Genomic DNA, 18,858 nt, shown 5'->3' with positions numbered 1-18,858 from the left:
CATTTCACTGTTGTTTTCTTTACTGTGTAGTTGATGGCATTTTCCAAGTCCGACATTCAGATCATGTTTTTATATTTTGTTGATAATGCTTGCATATAATGTTAAGCAATTCTGCTTATAATGGCTAAATTCACATTTGATTACTCTGTTAAATTTGATATTTTAGAAGTATGAAATTTGCACCTAAAAAATGTCGCATACTTATATTAACATCTGTCCTCTTTTGTCTGTAACTCAAATCGGTAGGCTATTTCCGAAAAAACACGAGATTAAACGAACTAGCTCGGCTGGCGATCACGCGATACTTCGATGTAAATAAACACATCAGCATGACATGACTGGCATGTTTTCCAGGCTGTTGTTTCAAACGATACAGTTTTCCTAAGATGAATGCGCTCATACGAGCGACACCCAAACAACCACCATAACGTGGAGTTTTATTTTAAGGACCCGTCAATTTAATTTCGGTGATAGTTTAAACCCAAAAAGCTTTCGTCAACTATGATTTGTCATACATTTCCCCCAGCGCCCGCCTTTGTCGCATTTCTATTGGTTCGTTGCTCTCAATGCTCTCCTCTGATTGGTGGAAGCATCTGTTGTTTCCGCAGCACTGTGTACCGTGGCGTTTTGTAAGAACCTTCGTTGATCCGAATTGAAAACATAAAGCCTTGGGTTTGTATAATTGTCGTCTTATTAAAAATTCAACTGTATATTTCTCACACGTTACATAAATAATTTGTATAAAGTCATGTAAGTTATTGTCATTGCTTTGTTTTTGTTTGTGAAGCGTTATGGTGGCAGATAGCGGTACTGGCTAAGCTAACAGGGAGACTGTGCAGGTAGTTGTTATGTTGAAATGTTTATTGCTGACTGAAACCGGCAAGCTGCCTTTAAGACCTTTCATTTGATAATAAATCCTCCAAAATTATGGTAAATTTATGTTATAATATAACAAACTCACTAACTAGTCCAAATGTTTGGGTGGTAGTAAAAGTATTTGCCTGCAGTGGTTCAGTTTACAAGCACATATTGCTGGAGTTGGTAGCCTAAATATTTTAATGGTGTTTTTTTCTTCTTTGTTTAATTTATGTTTTCTATGTTATAGTTTTTTACAGGGCAAATAATAAGGAAGAATGTGCCTATGCTGTAAACTGAACTGAGGCAGGCACATCTTTGCCTTCATAGGTGTAGGCAGTTATATACATTAACCTGAGATGTGTAGTTTAGTTGGCTTTGTCTGCATTTTGTCAGACATTCAATTTGGGTTAATGAGGTCAAAATGCTCCAAAATAATTAATATGTTTACATCTGTCTAACACACCAGGATACTGAGTGTTTGGCGATGGCATCTGACTCCCCGCGCAGACCGAGCCGCTGTGCTGGTGGGGTTGTGGTTCGAGCACAGGCAGCAACGTAAGAGCAAAATCACTTGTTTCTTTTTATTACAAGTTAATTACATTTGAGAGTTTTCATTAGAAAAGCGAATCCTAAATAAACATACATTGGTATTAATTAAGAAAAATTGACAAAATAACATGTAAGTGTGTAAGCAAATGTTTGTTCCAGTTGCTGTGTGTTTGTGTGATCTTGTATGGTTGTTTTCTTTTTACATAAGAACCAATTTTGTTGTTTTGCAGAGAGCAGTCTTACATGGAAAGTGTAGTGACATTTTTGCAGGATGTGGTCCCTCAGGTAAATGCTTTTTTGGGTGGTTTCCTGGACAGGGATTAGCTTAAACCAGGACTAGGCCTTGGTTTATTTAGGAAATATAACTAGTTTTAACAAACATGCCTTACTAAAAACATTACTTGTGTGAATTTTGAGCCAAAACAAAGGGCACTGTTGTATTTTAATATATGTTAGTGCAAGTTGTTGTCAGTTTGGACAGCTCTAACATTTATTTTAGTCTAGGACTAGTCTAATACCTGTCCGGGAAACTGCCCCTTTGTGTCTTGTCAATGCTAATATTATATCTGACAAATTATATCACAATTTGGTTTCTTTTCTTGTTTATTTTTTATTTTTTGATGTGAAGTTGACCAATAGCCTTTCCTGTTATTCAGCCTATATTTGGATTCATTTAATGATATGAGCAAAATGTTAGCACCATTAGACTGCTTTTTATGTTATAATTGCTGCTTGACATTTAGAGTAATAAAATTTTTTTTTTACAGTATTAAGTGTAAATGCTTATCTGTGTGTAATACTGAAATTACAGGCATACACTGGGACGCCTCCAAATGATGAGAAAGAAAAGATAGTGTGGGTTCGATTTGAAAAAGCAGACATCAATGGTAAGTTTGTTTAATGTGGATATTGTTATAAGAATCATTCTGTTTTGTTGTGATGAATGCTGCGTGTTGTGGGCTGTAAAGCAGCATGTTGTGTCTGGGGGCTCTACTTTATGATACATTCCCCCATTTTGATTCAAACTAGCAGTTTTATAAAACAAGTTTGAAAATGTGTTTTCAGGCAGTGATAAATCTATGAATTTTACATGTACAATACATGCTTCATAGACGAGGCAGTAATGCCCATACTAACAACCCGTTATTATAAAATAAATCACTGATTAGGCTGGCTTACCGATCTGCTTTTGAACATTAAAGTGACTTATGTGGAACTGAAGTTATTGCTTATTAACGGTAAGAAAAGGAGAAGCGAGGGAGTTGCTCCTTGTGGCTGTAAACAAAGCTCTCTCATTTATCAGACATTAGTAGAAAAGACAAAAACACACATTCAAGAATAGCCAGATCAATAAAGCCCTGTGGTACAAGCAGAAACAGGCAATTGAATGAGATGTAACACAAATCCTAAATGTGGTTATATTCTCTGATCGGATGTCGGTAGTTTGCAGCTCCAGCAAAGTGTCTCGCACACATCCAATTCAAACACACTTTGTCAAGATCCTATCTGTATGATTTTTCTGGGAAGTATTTCTTATTCTGCCATGAAATTTAGTTTTGAGTGACCTAAAGTGTTTATTAAATGCATAAATTTTTACATGAACCAGTGCTGATTAAGGGACATTCATTCTTTTTGCAGTGGGAAAAAAGTTAAAAGCACCTATTTTGTAGCTAAAAACAACGTTATTTTGTGTCTTTGGTATATCACAATGTGTTTGTGTGTGGTTTATGGTTCGAAAAACACATTGTTTTCCACATACTGTACATTTTGCTGCTCCAGATATCCCTACCTTCCTCAAACACTCTAATTTGTTACAAAGCTCATCGATCTGAAAAACCCTGTGTCCTCGGTTGGCCAGCTTACCAGTACGTTGTGATTGGCCTGAATGCCTCTGACGTCAACCGGAAATGTGACGCTCCTTACCATGTTTTGAAGACTAACTCACAATGCAATTCTAACAGGAGTTATTAGCTGTGTGTTTGTAGTCCAAGAAAAGAGATTTACATTGGAAACGATAACTAGCATCATCGTTTATTTTGGAATTTGTACCTTTTGCATATCGTTAACATGTAGTAATACACACCAAAGGAAATGTAAAATAGTGAATCGGATAATAGTTGCTTTTTAAGGCTCCTGAGAAATGTTTTGTGATTGTCTTTGGTTATGAATTAAATGACTTATCAGTTAACTGAGTTTTGTGTCCTCTCTTGTCATGTCTTCAGATGTGGCTCGTTTACCTGAGTTTCAGGAGATGCATGGCGGCAGCACTGATCCACCCCTCTGTCTGATGATTGGCTACACCGATGGAATGCAGATCTGGAGCATATCTGTAAGTTCAGTGTCTTCATCTGACTATGTTTGTCCCTCTTATATATTGTACAGGGTTTCCCGCAGCACTTTTCAGTTCGGGTGGCCCACCTAAGCTGGGACCCTACCACCTTAACTAGGTCGTCCAAAAAAAAAATTCCACCAAACGCCACATGGCCGAAATGAGAGAAAGACATGGTCCATCACTGTCTGAAGGATAACTAGCCTGTTGATAAAACATTTAATTCATTAATAATCTAGTATGTGTTCATCTTCTGTAATAGTTTCTTCAAAATTGAGTTTTATTTGAGTGTTTTAATAAAAGAAAAATGATTATGATGCATACGCCCCGCCCCTTTGATTGCCACGCCCCCCGCCCGCCCACCTGCACAACCCTACCACCTTAACTAACAAATTTTCTGCGGGGAAACCCTGTTGTATATTTCCTTACGAAAATTATTAGCAAAAAAACTATTAGCAAAACCATGGTTTTACTACACTAACCATTGTTTACTATGTTTTTTGAAAACCATGGTTGTCAAATCCATGGTTATTTTGCGGCAGACTTTAGCTCCAGTCCTGTTCTTCATCTACTTACATTTTATGCATTTGGCAGATACTTATACAAAGCATAATCAAGCTATACGTTTTATGAGGATGTGCACTCCCGAGTAATCAACTCCCTGACCTATGTGTGGCTAGCAACACTACTTACCAGTTAAAGTGAAAAGTGACAAGCTTGTCGAAATGTGACCTCTGCATTCAACCTATCCCAGTGAGTAGTGAATGCACGCACTGCAAGTCATGAAGACAGTCACATGGAGCATTGGGCAGCTATCCCAACACTTGGGGAGCAATTAGGGTATAGTGTCTTGCTCAAGGGTACCACAACCCGCCAGCCGTGAGACTCGAACCGGCAACTCTCGGGTTACAAGCCCGACTCCCTAACCACTAAGCTAAAACTGTCCCATAGTTGAGCTAGAAGAGAGTTGAGATACAAGAGCACAATTTAAGTTTTAACGCACCTGACTGTGTTTTTACAATGAACCCAAAACATTTAATGGATCTAAACTCAGCCAGATGATTGATTTCCAAGATTAATCACCTCTGTGTTAGGCTAGCATCTGTACTAATGGGCTAAATTACCATTGTGCTCTTGCTGATGCTGACTTGATTTATTGTTTTACTGCTAAGTAATGCTTTTATTCCCTTTCACCACTTGGTGTCACCATAGACAAAGGCAAAGGCCTTGTTTACAATGGAGACTTCAGTGCTGTGTTAGGTGAGAAAATGTAGACCCGTTCAAATTTTTTTTAAAGTAAGATAATACAAAAAACCCATACTTTTTTTCTTACCTTTTGAAGTAGACTTGGTTTTTCAATCATGTACTAAAATAGATCAAGTTGTCTATAAAATGTTTTATTATGTCTGACTCTAATCCCAATGTCAAAGATTGCTTATTTTGCATAATTTTGAAAAATATATTTTCAACGTGCTGACAGTGATCACCCGGGGAAAGAGTTGCATAACATTTTTATGACATCATGAAATCGGATGCTGTTGAGCATCATTACAGACATGAGGTTTGTTGAGAAATAAATCTCACAGTTTTTTCAACGTGTTGAAAGCGCCGCAGTGTCTGGCCATGAGTTGCCTGCAAAGTGTTTGTGACAGTTGCAAATCCGACACCCTCTGTAATGGCGCTGAAGGTAGGAGGAAGACCGTGTCTCTTCTCCTCTGCATTAACATCTCGGCAGAGCTGGATCTTTTACTGAGGTGTTGCTGGCTGGCAGCAGATAGCAGGCAGATTAGATGGGGCTAATTGAAGTGGTGTTGTAGTGAAGGGATGACAGGCAGGGCACTGGAGGTGTAACTGCTCTGCTGTTATTAATAAGGCAGCCCGGTGGGTTTACTTAAAGGATGGGTCATGTTTGCTTTGGTTTGCCATGCTTAAAGGTGATGGGTGCAAACTTTCAGCTTTGTGATGCTTCTAAAACATTGTTTGGTTTGGATTTTTGTTTGTTTGGAGAATCATAAATCACTCAAAAAAAAAAACATAGTTGGCTCCACCTATTATACATTTAAAGGAGTAGTCCACTTTAAAGATGGGGTCCATTGACTTTTTATAGTAGGAAAAAAAATACTGTGGTAAGTCAATGGGCCCCATCTATAGAGTGGACTACTCCTTTAAGAGTGTGACATTTTTTTAGGCTAAGGCCTAGGACACACTGGTTAATTTCCCATATCAAATCCATGAGATGACAGTTTGAAACTTTTATTCCACTTTGTCGAAAATATTTATCATATATTGCCATTCATCCCAGGGGGGTGGAAGTTGTTTTAGGTTGGGGTGTGGTTTGTATTGCTATATACAGGTATGACTTCAGTGAGTCATGGACCACTGTAAATCTTTAAAGCGACTGAACTTTTAATAGGGATGTGCAAAAAATCGAATGCGCGTGTCATCGGTAAAACCGGTTCGGTGATTAGTATTAAATCGCCATCAGCTGCTTTCAGATGGAGCGGCATTTATTACACAGACCCGTAGTTCACCGAGAAGCTAGGCAAAATCGGGTTCATAATCGAGGAAAATCGATTCCGATTATCTACGCGATTTTGCCTATCTAGAGAGCGATCATCCTCTATGCGTTTATCTGCTTAGGACACTTGGATTATAACATGGCTGGTAACATGATAAAGGAGATTTTCTGTAATTTAACACACAAAGGTAAGAATAAAGGACAGGCGTTGAGGCAACAATTTAAATATTTCACCATTAGTGATATGCCACCCCCAGTTTTTTGCTTTCTTTGGCTTCCCACCAGGTTGGTATGTTGTCGAAATATTAGATTGGAGACATGATTGAGAAGGCTGCATCTCAATCAAACTCATAGCTGGATATTGTAGTTGCTGGATATTGGCCTTTTTAAACATTTTCTTAATTTTATTGAAAATAAATGGTTTTTTGATGTGATAGGAAACGGGCGATTTCTGCAAAACACAGATTCGAAACAGACATTGTGTCCAAAAGCCAGTTTAACAAACCATACGCTCAACTGTATACTGCATACTTTTAAACGTTAGTTTTAATTATAACACAGTTTTATGTAAATATGTTTGCACTTGCACCGGATGAATAAATACAAATGAACCAACATTTGTATTACATTTTTCCTGTGAAATTATGGGGTGCAGCACCCCTGCCCTGTCCCACAGATAAGAATTTTGTTCTGTATCGCCCAGCCATTCTGTATCTGATTTGTTATCGGGAGCAGAGTCTTTAATCTAAAATAATAAATTGTTGCAGGGAATCAGAACAGAGGTTTATCTATTTTCAATATTATATGAAGCAATATTATATGAAGAACAAGAGAAGAGCCATCACTAATCTATGTTGCTTTGATATATGGACAAGACATTGTTCATTGCCCGCTCTGTTAATTAAACATTGTGCTTTCAAATGTTCTTTGCTTTCTAAGAATTCAAGCAGTGATTCGCTGAATACTGTCACTGAGAGTCATTTTCTGGGTAGCGTCTATATCATATCCATGTGAATGACATAGAAACTAGGCGCATTAAACAACAAAGCCTCAATTTTGCATATTGCTGTGATAAATAGTAATGTAATAGCTTAGAGGCTGGTGATGGATGCCACCAGCAAAGCCGCGTAAAGCAAGGATGAACAGTCTGGTAATGCACAATGACAGTCGCATTAATGTAAACCTCACAATCCGCTAAATTCCATTATTCTTCTGCCCCATTTACCAGATGGGGATTTTATGTGGCCTTTTTCTACATGGTGGCCCACGTGCATTTCCTCTTTTTTTTTTTTATTCTGTCTTTCTTTCTCGTACTCACCTCAAATGTACTGTGTTGTAAATGCCATATTAATCTCCCACTTGGCAGCTACAAAGTCTAAACTAAGCGCTTTTAATAAAAACACAGCTCTCATACTTTGTTTCGAAAAAGCCACTAATTGTGCAAGAGAGCGATCATCCTCTATGCGTTTATCTGCTTAGGACACTTGGATTATAACATGGCTGCTAACGTGATCAAGGAGATTTTCTGTAATTTAACACCCAAAGGTAAGAATAAAGGACAGGCTTTGAGGCAACAATTTAAATATTTCACCATTAGTGATATGCCACCCCCAGTTTTTTGCTTGGGCGATCTTTGGCTTCCCACCAGGTTGGTATGTTGTCGAAATATTAGATTGGAGACATGATTGAGAAGGCTGCATCTCAATCAAACTCATAGCTGGATATTGTAGTTGCTGGATATTGGCCTATAACAGTTAGTCAAGGACATGCTGTTGTGTTTTGAGGGCGCGTTTAAGGGGTGCATAGTAGCTTTTGTTTTGCGGTTTAGTTGCTGGCTCAAGTCAAACTCCGTCCTCCATGTGAAGCCTGTTTCTTCCAGTTGGCATTGATTATTTGTCCTGCAGTGTGAACAAATCTCTCTTTGTTTGCATCCCCATTGTTTTTTCACTTCCTGTTTTGCCCCCAAATGGCATCAAGTTTATCAGCAATTCCAGCTTACAGTTACACTTTATCATTCAGGCGTCATGCAGGGCAGGAACAGGATGTGAATGTGTGTTGTTTAAAAAAAGAAGGTTGATAATATTGCACAAGACTCTTTAAAACATCAGCTACACTATATTGCCAAGAATTTTTATTGAATTCAGGTGTTCCAATCACTTCCAGTGAAAGGAACTCTTAATGCTTCATCATAGCAAGACATTTTAGACAATTTCATGCTCCCAACTTTGTGGGAACAGTTTGGGGATGGCCCCTTCCTGTTCCAATATGACTATGCACCAGTGCACAAAGCAAGGTCCATGAAGACATGGATAAGCGAGTTTGGTGTGGAGAAACTTGACTGGCCTGCACAGAGTCCTGACCTCAACCCACTAGAACATCTTTGGGATGAATTTGAGTACGAGTGAGGCCTTCATCTCGTCCAACATCAGTGTCTGCCCTTACAAATGTGCTGGTCAAAATTCCCATAAACACTTTTAAACCTTGTAGAAAGTCTTCCAAGAAGAGTTGGACCTGTTATAGCTGCAAAGGGTGGGCCAACTCTATATTAAACCCTATGGATTAAGAATAGGATGTCATTCAGGTTCATGTGCATATAAAGGCAGGTGTCCCAAAACTTTTGGCAGTTTAGTGTATCTTGCAATTTCTGTGCCACTACCATCATCAGAAAGATTTGTTATCCCTGTTTGCCATTGGTTTGGGTCCTGCATCATACTCCTGCCATTGGTTGAGCTGGTGTTGGTTGAGCTAATGTTGCTATGTTAGGTTGGTTGGGTTTTTCATGCAAACAGAGTAATGTTTTTGTAATGCCACAATGTTTACGCAATGTTTTGTGGAAATGAACGTACAAATTACATGCTTATAGTTGTCTCTGCATACTAAGCTGGGATAGAAGAAAGTAGTTTAACATTTACAAAAATGACAGACATCAGCTTTAAACAGCATGGATGACATTTAAGAACATGTTTGTCAAATTTAGTTTAGAGTTTTGTGGCTTGAGTCCTTTTTTAATCCTTTTATATCCGAGAGGCAGATAACATTACGTGTGTGTGTGTGTGTGTGTGTGTGTGTGTGTGTGTGTGTGTTTTAAGTGGCTTGCTTTGGTTTGTCCACAGATGTCTGATGTTTATCTTCCAGTTGTTGGGTGACTCATTATCAATCCACATCACAGCAAACCAAAACGAACATTGCGTGATTTCACAGACAAGTGTATTTACGCCACAGTATAAAGGACATTTGCATTCCTATGACTCGCATGCATTAGCTGATAAACAATAAAAAAATGGTCATTATAGACACCTGCACGGTTTATACATCATTACAGATCTGGTCTTCACTCTTACATCTGCTGTTCTGTTTCTTTGAACTGTGTTCTTCTCCTCCCATCTCGCTGTCAAGTTTCTTTTAAGTGAACCTGTTTGTTATTTCTCTCTGCAGCTGAACGGGGAGGCACAGGAGCTGTTCTCGGTTCGGCATGGGCCTGTACGGACTGCCAGGATTCTGCCTGCCCCTCATATCAGTGAGTATTAGTGATCATGTATACAGACACCTTTCATACTGCCTCAATATGGCTTCTCCCACATGCCACTATATAGTTTAATACAGCTAAGGATGCTAAGGGATAATATGTAATGCATAAACCACAGAACTGTCATTTTTCAGCCAAACATTTGTGATCTGTTTTGTAAAATCCAGGCTACAGCCTCATTATCTTATTCTGATTAAAATTTTGATTTCACTCATTGATTTCACTTTTAAAATTCACAAAAAAAAAAAACAGAAAATCACAATAAGTGACTTCAACTGGGTTTTACATTGTGTGTGTAGTATGATTTTGTGTAGAAAACAGAAAATCACAATAAGTGACTTCAACTGGGTTTTCCTAGATTGGGTCACATAAAGAACAAACGCTTGAATAATTATAAATAATAGTAATAATATAAGCATTTTTTTTTTTGCACACAGACTAGGCATGCATAATGATTTTTCTATAGCAGAATAAAAAATGTTGTTTACATCATATATGTGTGTGAACTGTGTATAATAATTATTTATATATAAATATGCACACATGCATGTAATTTGTAAGAAAAATATATATATAGAAATATATATATATATATAAATTTTTTATTTTATTTATTTTTTTATTTTTTTATTTTACATTTATTTATTAATTTTAAATTTATTTATTTATTTTAAATTTATTTATTTATTTTAAATTTATTTATTTATTTATTTTACATTTATTTATTTATTTTTTTATTTTACATTTATTTATTTATTTTTATTTATATATTAAGTATTTATATTTATATATAATATAAATTATACATAAATATACACATGCAAAAATTTTTTAATATGTGTGTGCATTTATCAATACAGAGTTATTATACACAGTTCACACACATATATGATGTAAACTAAAACTTTTATTCTGCTATAGATTAATCGGGATTTATTGTTATGCATCCCTAACACAGACACAGTCTTTAATGTCAACAACATAAAGAGATGGGGAATGTTACTTTTTTTTTTTTTAAACCTTACAAAATTTATTTACCCATCAATGCATAATAAATAGGTACAGGCTTTTGCTTTGACACATACCTGCTACTATTTTAGATCCATAAAACAGTTTTCTACATTAGTCTTTCCATTACGTTATGTAAAACTGCTTGTGCTGCTCTCAGTTATTATTATTACAGCTTCCAAATTCCAGTGACATCTTAATTTTCAGCTTGTCAAGAATAAACGTCCACCTCCGTATTGAAATATTTGTATTCGAAATATACATTGACAGAGTGTGATCTCTTGTAGTGCAAAAGTTAATCTAACATGCCATACGTAGCATAAACGGCACATTATTTTTCCTGTCATGTCTGCCACTGTCATTTGTCTCGAAATTTGCAGAAAGTAAAATCAGTTTTCAGCAGTTACATGCTTTTTTGAATCAATTCAGACTAAGATGTGGCACAATTTATAAAGTTCCACGTCTTTCTTCCTTACTGGCTTTTCCATATATCATGTTTAAATTAAAGACTACCTCCTGTTTCTTAATAGTGCGGAGAGCTTGCCAGAGCCCTGCTGTTTTCCCATCCTAATATTAAAATCAGTCCTTCACGATTATGTTGGCATGCTGTCAGACGGCTGGCTGGACTTTTAGCAACGCTCTGGCAGAAAAGATCTGCAGACTTCTGAGATTTTTTCCTTCTCTTTCATCACGGCTCACTCATTGGCCACCGAATGCCTCCATTTGTTGAAGGACAAAATAGTAGAATACACGCTATGTCTAAACTAAAATACACAAAGCCTGATGAGAAGTGGTAATGATTATGTCCATCCAATTTTTTATTTAGTTCAGTTTAATTCACAAATTTTTGTGACAAAATCTGGAAAGTCAAACCCAATTTCATTATGTATGTTAAGTTTTATTTGTTACATATTTTATCTGTCTGTCTGTCTGTCTGTCTGTCTGTCTGTCTGTCTGTCTGTCTGTCTGTCTGTCTGTCTGTCTGTCTGTCTGTCTGTCTGTCTGTCTGTCTGTCTGTCTGTCTGTCTGTCTGTCTGTCTATCTGTCTATCTATCTGTCTATCTATCTGTCTATCTATCTGTCTATCCATCTATCCATCTATCTATCGTCTTTTGTATTATTGTGACTTTAGTTAATGAATGAAGTTCTTTAAGCAGCTTTAATTCGCATTACAATATTCAAAATGTAAAAAAGCACAACAAAAACAATACAGAGTAAGAAATGCACTGAATAGTATTGTGGTGTGACATTTATGTTCAGAATTTGTGTTCTGTCTTTTCGGCAGATTTCAACAATGCACAATAAAAGCATTGAGCGCATGCTGGATTGGGATAAAAGAGAATTGTCATAATAAGAAGCAGCAGACGGCCGACACATGAGGAGAGCGTTTTCTGCTAAATCAAATGAATTGCACTAGTGGGGAAACCGATTGCAATCTGTTTGCTGCAAACAGTGTCATACTGTAGTGTGATTTAAAAAGAGTAATTGTTTTAGCTGGGTGGGCGGATTCGAAAAGTCCTGAAATAGGTGTCATTTTGAAGGCAGGAGCTTTCCCAGAATCAAGAAGGAAGTTCAGCTTTTTCAAAAAAAAAAAAAAGGAAAACCGATTTCATGCATCCGTTACGTTCTGACCTCTGACAGTATTGTTGTGGTGATTAATGTCCAGGTGATAGTTATAGGCTGTTATATGTATCAGCAGTGCCTTCCCTTTGGCTTAAATTTATCCTCCTGTTTAAAGCGGACATGCCAATGGCCCTCCTCACTAAATGTATTATTTACTGACATGCAGGAAATTTGTTATGTCTTCCAGAAAACAATTCCTTCAATATTTTGTAGCATAATTTAAAAGCAGACAAACAATTCTTTTTTTTTTTTTGTCGAATACAAATGAAAAACACTTCTACGTCCAAAGTCGAGGCGCACGCAGAGAGAAGCAGGAGTGGTTTCTTAACTGTACTTTGGAATCGAACGCAGCTGTTGTGTTTTAAAGCACCATTTTATTTGCATTATGATTGGATATCGTGACCAGTCGCAGTGACAGTTAAGATGAAGAAGGGGCCCTTTAAAGTGTTAAGGGTACGAGAATGACACATTTGCACTCACGCCATGCCACAGGGGCCGTGCGTTCCTGGAATTGATTAACATTGTGGCATGGTCGCCCAAATTGCAGCTTTACAAAGGCTTACATCTTCTATCTGGACACGAATGGAAGTTTCCTCCTTCTCTTTAAAATCAAGAGAATTAGATAAATATGGGATCTGTAAACTTAATGCGACATGTTTTCTCCACCAAAACTATGCCTACCGGCCTTTTGCCATTCTGTAATTCCCCAGAACCCCCAAAATTAAAGCCAGTCAGACAAAAGACTCCTCCTAAAGCTTTGAAGGCTTTCTCCAGGAGAGATGGTTTGTGTTCGACACATTTCGCCAAGTGGCGTTTCTGCTCTCTGTCTCCAGTTAATGTCTTGCATGCTGGTATTTTAATTTCATTTGATCCCTGTTTGGATCAGGGCATTATTCTGTGGTTGGAGTGGGTGTTCACGTGTGCTTGTCAAAACTGACAGAAAAGCTTTTTTGTATTTTATTTTGAAGCACATTTTCAAGGCACAATTTGATTACAGAGCATCTGTTGTAATGCAGTGAACACACTTCCTGTTGCGGTAGCTGCATTTTAGGGTCGAGTTCGGTGGGTGTCTCTGGTTGAGAGATGACAGGCCTCACATGCAAGTGGCTAATGAATGTCCCCCTTCATGTGGGTCAGCGGTTAATGTTCCCGTTTCTGTCCCTCCAGCTGCAGGTTCACTCAAGACTGACAGCTTCGCTGAGAAACGACCCCTCCTCGGCGTGTGCAAGAGCTTGGGTTCTTCAGGGTGAGTGTACAACCATGACATCACTTCCGCTGTCAGATGGGACTAGCATGCATATAATAGTGCTTGAGATTTCAAGTTTTTATCTGGTTGTTTTCCGGCTTTACAAAGTTTTAATACCATGCCGGGATGATGACACAACACTTTTTCTCGCATGTCCTATGAAAACTATGACTAATAGATATTTTAGGGCTGTCAAAACATGTTAAAGTCCCTGTAAATGTTGAAAACAGTTTCTAAACACATTATAAATGTTAGAAATTTATTGCTGAAACATGCTACAAAGACTGAATTGCAGAGTTCGATTGTTAAACAGTTTGTCAACATGTCTGAATCCAGGATTTTCTAAGTGGGACTAAAACGGTGGCTTGATGACGCATTTGACACAATCGCGGGCATCCATTCAGGCTTTTTTTTGCAGCTTTCCCACAAGTTGGCATGGTTTAAGCAACAACAGCGCATATGCCCTACCACTTGAGAGCCTATTTTTCCAAAATTTTGAAAACTTATTTTATTTACTTGCCGTTGTTTTCCATCATTTAAATTTAGAACTTTGAACACATTTAGGGTCAAATGTACTTAACGGTGCAAATTAGCTTGGGAGTGCAATTCCAAAAAAAGCGCCAATGGGAGTGGTAATATATGCAGAGTATTTACAAAAAAAAGCGCAAATTAAATAACACAGGTGCAACAGCTGATTTCAATAACGACCAACGCAATCTACTAAGAGTAGTGCAAATTAGTTCAGAGTCGCTGATCTTGAGTGCCCTGTTCTTCACAGACATCACAGCGGAAAATTTGGGACCTGTAATCCCAGCTAACGAAGCTATAGTACCCTAAAAAGAACTGGAGGACAAAAAAAAATAAAGGTTTAGAGGAAGTTTTGAAATGTCTGGTATTGTGTAACTTCTCCTAGTCACTCCTATTTTATTTATTTCAGCAAATAAAAAAAAACAGGCATGAATAATATGTTCCTTTGACATTCCAAATAAACTGTTACATGTTAAAACAATCCTTTGCATTGTATCACACGCTCTCTGTGATGCCTATTTTTTAGCAACAATTGCAGCCATTTCAAGCGCAAATATAATTTAACCTCTTAGGCAAATCTACTGGTAATGGTGGGTTCCAGTGTAAAGAGAGAGCTTAACTTCCTGCTTTTTTCAAAACAATCGCATCTTAATGACGAAAGCGCGCCCGGACCGGGATCGATAAAAGTACAGTGTGAGTGCGTGCACCTGGGGGAGTAGGTAGGGGTGACAATCGCACTGGGGCATGGTTTGGTTTGAATAATGTGAGTGTGCCCTTAAAGTGTAGATGGTTTTAATGAATAAAACAGGCTTGTATCCATCTGCTGGCACTCACAACATGAGTGGAAACATGTAAAACTATGCACAAGGTGAAGTCCATTTGCTAACAAAATATTCCTCTGGTTTATGGCGTTTACCCGTTTTAAGTATGGGTTAGTCCCAACCACAGCCTTCAGTGTGTGTGTGACATTTAGACATTATGAAGTACAAATCCTAAGTACATTTGAAAACCTGTAATTTGTTATACATATAACCTGCATCAAAAGCCTTAGTTGAGGGGCCAGGGAGTGGTCTGCAGTCAGGCAGCCAAACCTCTCTTACTGACTGACTGACCCGACCGGCTCCATAGAGCGACACGCAGCCTCGCACTCTTGACAGAGTGGCAATCCAGTCTGTAAAAAATATACCATCCTTAGGGAGTGAAAGGGAGCAGGGCGCATCAGTTATTGGCTCATCTTCTCCCTTCGGCTACATCTGCCACCTCTAAAACTAACGCTGCAAATCTTAACTCAATATTTCCTTGCAAGGAAATAAAATAAGGAAGTCTGTCCTCGGCACACTTTGATGGAGACCACCATCACAGCCGTTTCCAAGACTGGAGCTTTGCTCATGCAGCCAAACGCACCGTGTCCTCCCTGACATGGAGACAGACTCTGATGGTTTGGCTTTGTACTGCTAACGGTTGGTCTAATGCTGAAAACATGCCTTGTGTTGAAAACCATAACCGTTTGCCTCCGGGTGAATGGTGTTGCTGCTGCTGCTATGTTCCAGTGGAAGTGTTTGGTAAATAGCCTAGTTCTGTATTCCCCCCTTTTTTCTTTTTTTGAAAGTCTGAAGTGTTCTGGGATCTTTCCCCTTGCTGAAATAGTTCATAAACTTACCAAAGTCCTCACACGATTTTTAGTATGTAATCATTTCGAAATAACAGCTTTTGTCAACCACCAGTGTGGATGCTGTCTTGACACTTAAATGGAAAACAGATTTGCAGCCTTGGCCGACACAGCGCTGCTGGTTTAGATGTTGGTTCACTCAGCTTTAGGCTTAGATTACAAGATTTGCAAATTAAAGGAAAACCAGAAAGAGGAAAAAGCATGTATGCTAAATCCTTCGTTGAAGAATTCCAGCCAGACACACTCGACATAATTTTATCAATAGAAAGGATTATGCCTTAAGTCCAAACAATGTATGGATCTGGTGAATTTCCAGACAGCAAAGTACATACACTACCTTTCGTGCGGTGCTTCAGTGCTGGTACGGTCTGTGAATTAACAAGGAATGCGTGTGCTATTCTATCCACCGTTGGCCTTCGCTTGTATCTGGAAGGGATTCGATTTTCCACAGTACCTTTGTTATTATTTTCTTTGACTTTTAATTAGGGCTACATGTATTAAATATATTTTGGTTTCTGTTCTTTCTCATACAGAATACATTTTGAAGCGCAAGGTCTTGTTTATTAACAAAGCCCGTTTAAACTTAACAAAAGTTGACTTCTGTTGAATGACCCAAAATCTAATTTTGACTTCACAGGATCTTAAGTCTTTGCAAAATTCAAAGCATGGGTAGAGACGTAAAAATACAAACAATATAAAAAAAATCCATTGACTTAAAACAGAACATTCGGCACAACCTAAGACAGTATTTGATATTAAGAAATGAAAATGGCCCTTTAAAGATGTATTTCAAGTACTTAAGAGTGGTGTTTAACCATTTGAGAGCAAAAAAAGAATATGATTGCATAGGGTAAAAGTTCAGCTCTCAAGAGGCTTGCTTTTGTTCTCCGAGTTGTGGAGAAATTAAGTCGTTGACCAGGCAGAAAACAGTGCCCTCTCTTCCTTCCCCTCAAATTTCCAGATCTCCATGGAGAGGATGTGTTTTTTGCAATCGTTTAATGCAGTCCTCTGTCAGTGTGGAGATTACAGCTGGACTTGTGTCAGGGACAGGAGCATACAGAGGTTCAGTAGAAGATTGTTTCTGGCGTAAAACCATTTTTGAATTGATATTAAGACTTTTGACTACATTTGCCACGTGATGTCTGGCTCATTGATAGTTGCAAATCTTTAGGTTAATAGCGTGGCATAACTTAACATTCTGTAAGATTCTGCTGAATTTTAAAAACACTGACATAATTCAAAACGCTTTTCGTCATTTTAACTGAAATGCATGAGACTATGGGCCAGACTAAGTGTGAGAGCGCAATTGCAAAATAGTGCAGATGGGAGTGGAATTTTTGTGGGTGATTTACTGACAAGGTGCACGTTAGGGCATCATGATATAAAAAAAAATTGGCATTTTCCTTCCAATGAGCTGTCCTTGATGACAGACTACCCATAATCCATTGTCATAAGGTGGCAGAAGCAGCATTAAAGTGCAATAGTAGTGACACAATTACACAGCATGAGTCAAATTTAAACAAAGTACAAACTAGAGATGAAATGGTACTATGACTACCACAGATTTTCTACTGGTTTCCCATACACTCCCAACAGATCCAAGTAACTTAAGTCATTGCCTAACAATTAAAAAATTAGATTTTACATTTATATATAGGCATTTAGAAGATGGTTTTATCTAAAGTGACTTGCAAAAAATCTAAATTACTAAAAATTACAATTTTAAAACAATTTTACAAGTAAGTGCACTTTTGTTCGCATAAACATCAAATAAATAGCATTAACATTAATCATGGCACATTTGGGGTCGTGGGATAATTGTTCATCTAGTTCATATAAAGCAAGTGATTGCATCACTATTTCATATATATCGCAAAATGACTTTTTTATCATGTAGAAAAACTATGCGGGTGTTATCATGGACGATATGATATGGCACACCCTGTGCATGTTGCACAAAAATGCAATTTAAGACTATAGAAATAATAGCGCAAATACCCAATTTAATTTTATTTTATTTATATACTCTTCTACCTTAAATTTTGTGTCTGAAAAGTAAACTTCTACAAATGTATATGCAAAACGGTCAAGCTCAAAAATAACTTTTTTTTGTGCTAATTTTTCACTGCATGTCTTTAGTAAATCCAGACAGTATTTTTTTTTTTTACAACAAAAGTGGTGTTTGCGCTGGTGCAATCTGGCTCTTGATGGCTCACTTTTTATTTGTTTTTTACATTTACTATTTTACATTTGGTATATTCTTTTATCATCCTGGTATATTAGTTTATCTAGATCAAACTTTTTGTCAGCCGAACTCCCTTGACCTAAATTATTTACTAGGTTTTAAGATATTTCAATAATTGGATAGCATATATGCAAGTTTAACTTCCAAAACATTTATTTATCATCCGTTTTAAAGTTTTTATCAGTAGTATTTTACATAGTTACACACTTACCATTTATGTTATTGGACATTCATCTGGTATTTTTTGTTTATCGGTAAATAAAACAAATATCGATTTTGCATTCATTCTTAGTTTTCCGATATAATGCTCACATGACATGCAGATTAAACAAATAAAATAAAAAATGTTGTAAGTAGGTGCTTTATTTAGATATTTTAATTTTAAATTGATTTATTTACATTTTATGATTTAATTGTAATTAATTAATGTTTTATCAACTCAAACCCCCCCTGCAATTCACTTGTGAACCAACAGGGGTTGTGCACCCCAGTTTAGGAAACCTTATGTATCAGTCATGTATGATGCTTGAAATCTTGTTTATATTGAAACCTAGTGCTATCTATTTCATCAAAGTTTTGAATAATGATTATTGTAGAGTAACCTGTGTCCCACTTTATGCTTCTAAAGAGCAGCCCACTATCACATCCTTCGCCAAAAGCTATAATCCGTCCAGTTCCACTGAGCACCACACAAAGCCGGTGTTATCAGTAGTATGTGTTTTTATTTTTTTTATTTGACCAGGGCTCTACTTGTTCTCA

The 18,858-nt window shown here is 37.4% G+C and overlaps 1 protein-coding gene across 3 annotated transcripts in view; it reads left to right on the top strand.

The window, feature by feature from the left end:
- The first annotated feature begins 565 nt into the window (after positions 1-565).
- Positions 566-18,858, top strand: part of bcas3 (BCAS3 microtubule associated cell migration factor) — a 260,836-nt gene continuing 242,543 nt past the window's right edge. The window contains exons 1-8 of one of the 3 annotated variants that reach the window (XM_065281017.2): positions 605-672; positions 788-839; positions 1,325-1,413; positions 1,638-1,692; positions 2,219-2,294; positions 3,630-3,736; positions 9,690-9,771; positions 13,579-13,657. In XM_065281017.2, the coding sequence (XP_065137089.1) occupies positions 1,343-1,413; positions 1,638-1,692; positions 2,219-2,294; positions 3,630-3,736; positions 9,690-9,771; positions 13,579-13,657 (470 nt within the window). In that variant the 5' untranslated portion in view covers positions 605-672; positions 788-839; positions 1,325-1,342. Of the gene's footprint in view, positions 673-787; positions 840-1,324; positions 1,414-1,637; positions 1,693-2,218; positions 2,295-3,629; positions 3,737-9,689; positions 9,772-13,578; positions 13,658-18,858 lie in introns of all 3 variants that reach the window. The other 2 variants (XM_065281018.2, XM_065281016.2) reach the window with 2 other exon arrangements.

The sequence above is a fragment of the Paramisgurnus dabryanus genome, chromosome 8 (genome assembly GCF_030506205.2).
Source record: "Paramisgurnus dabryanus chromosome 8, PD_genome_1.1, whole genome shotgun sequence".
In the NCBI taxonomy this organism is placed as follows: Eukaryota; Metazoa; Chordata; class Actinopteri; order Cypriniformes; family Cobitidae; genus Paramisgurnus; species Paramisgurnus dabryanus.
This window is presented reverse-complemented; position numbering and strand designations above follow the sequence as displayed.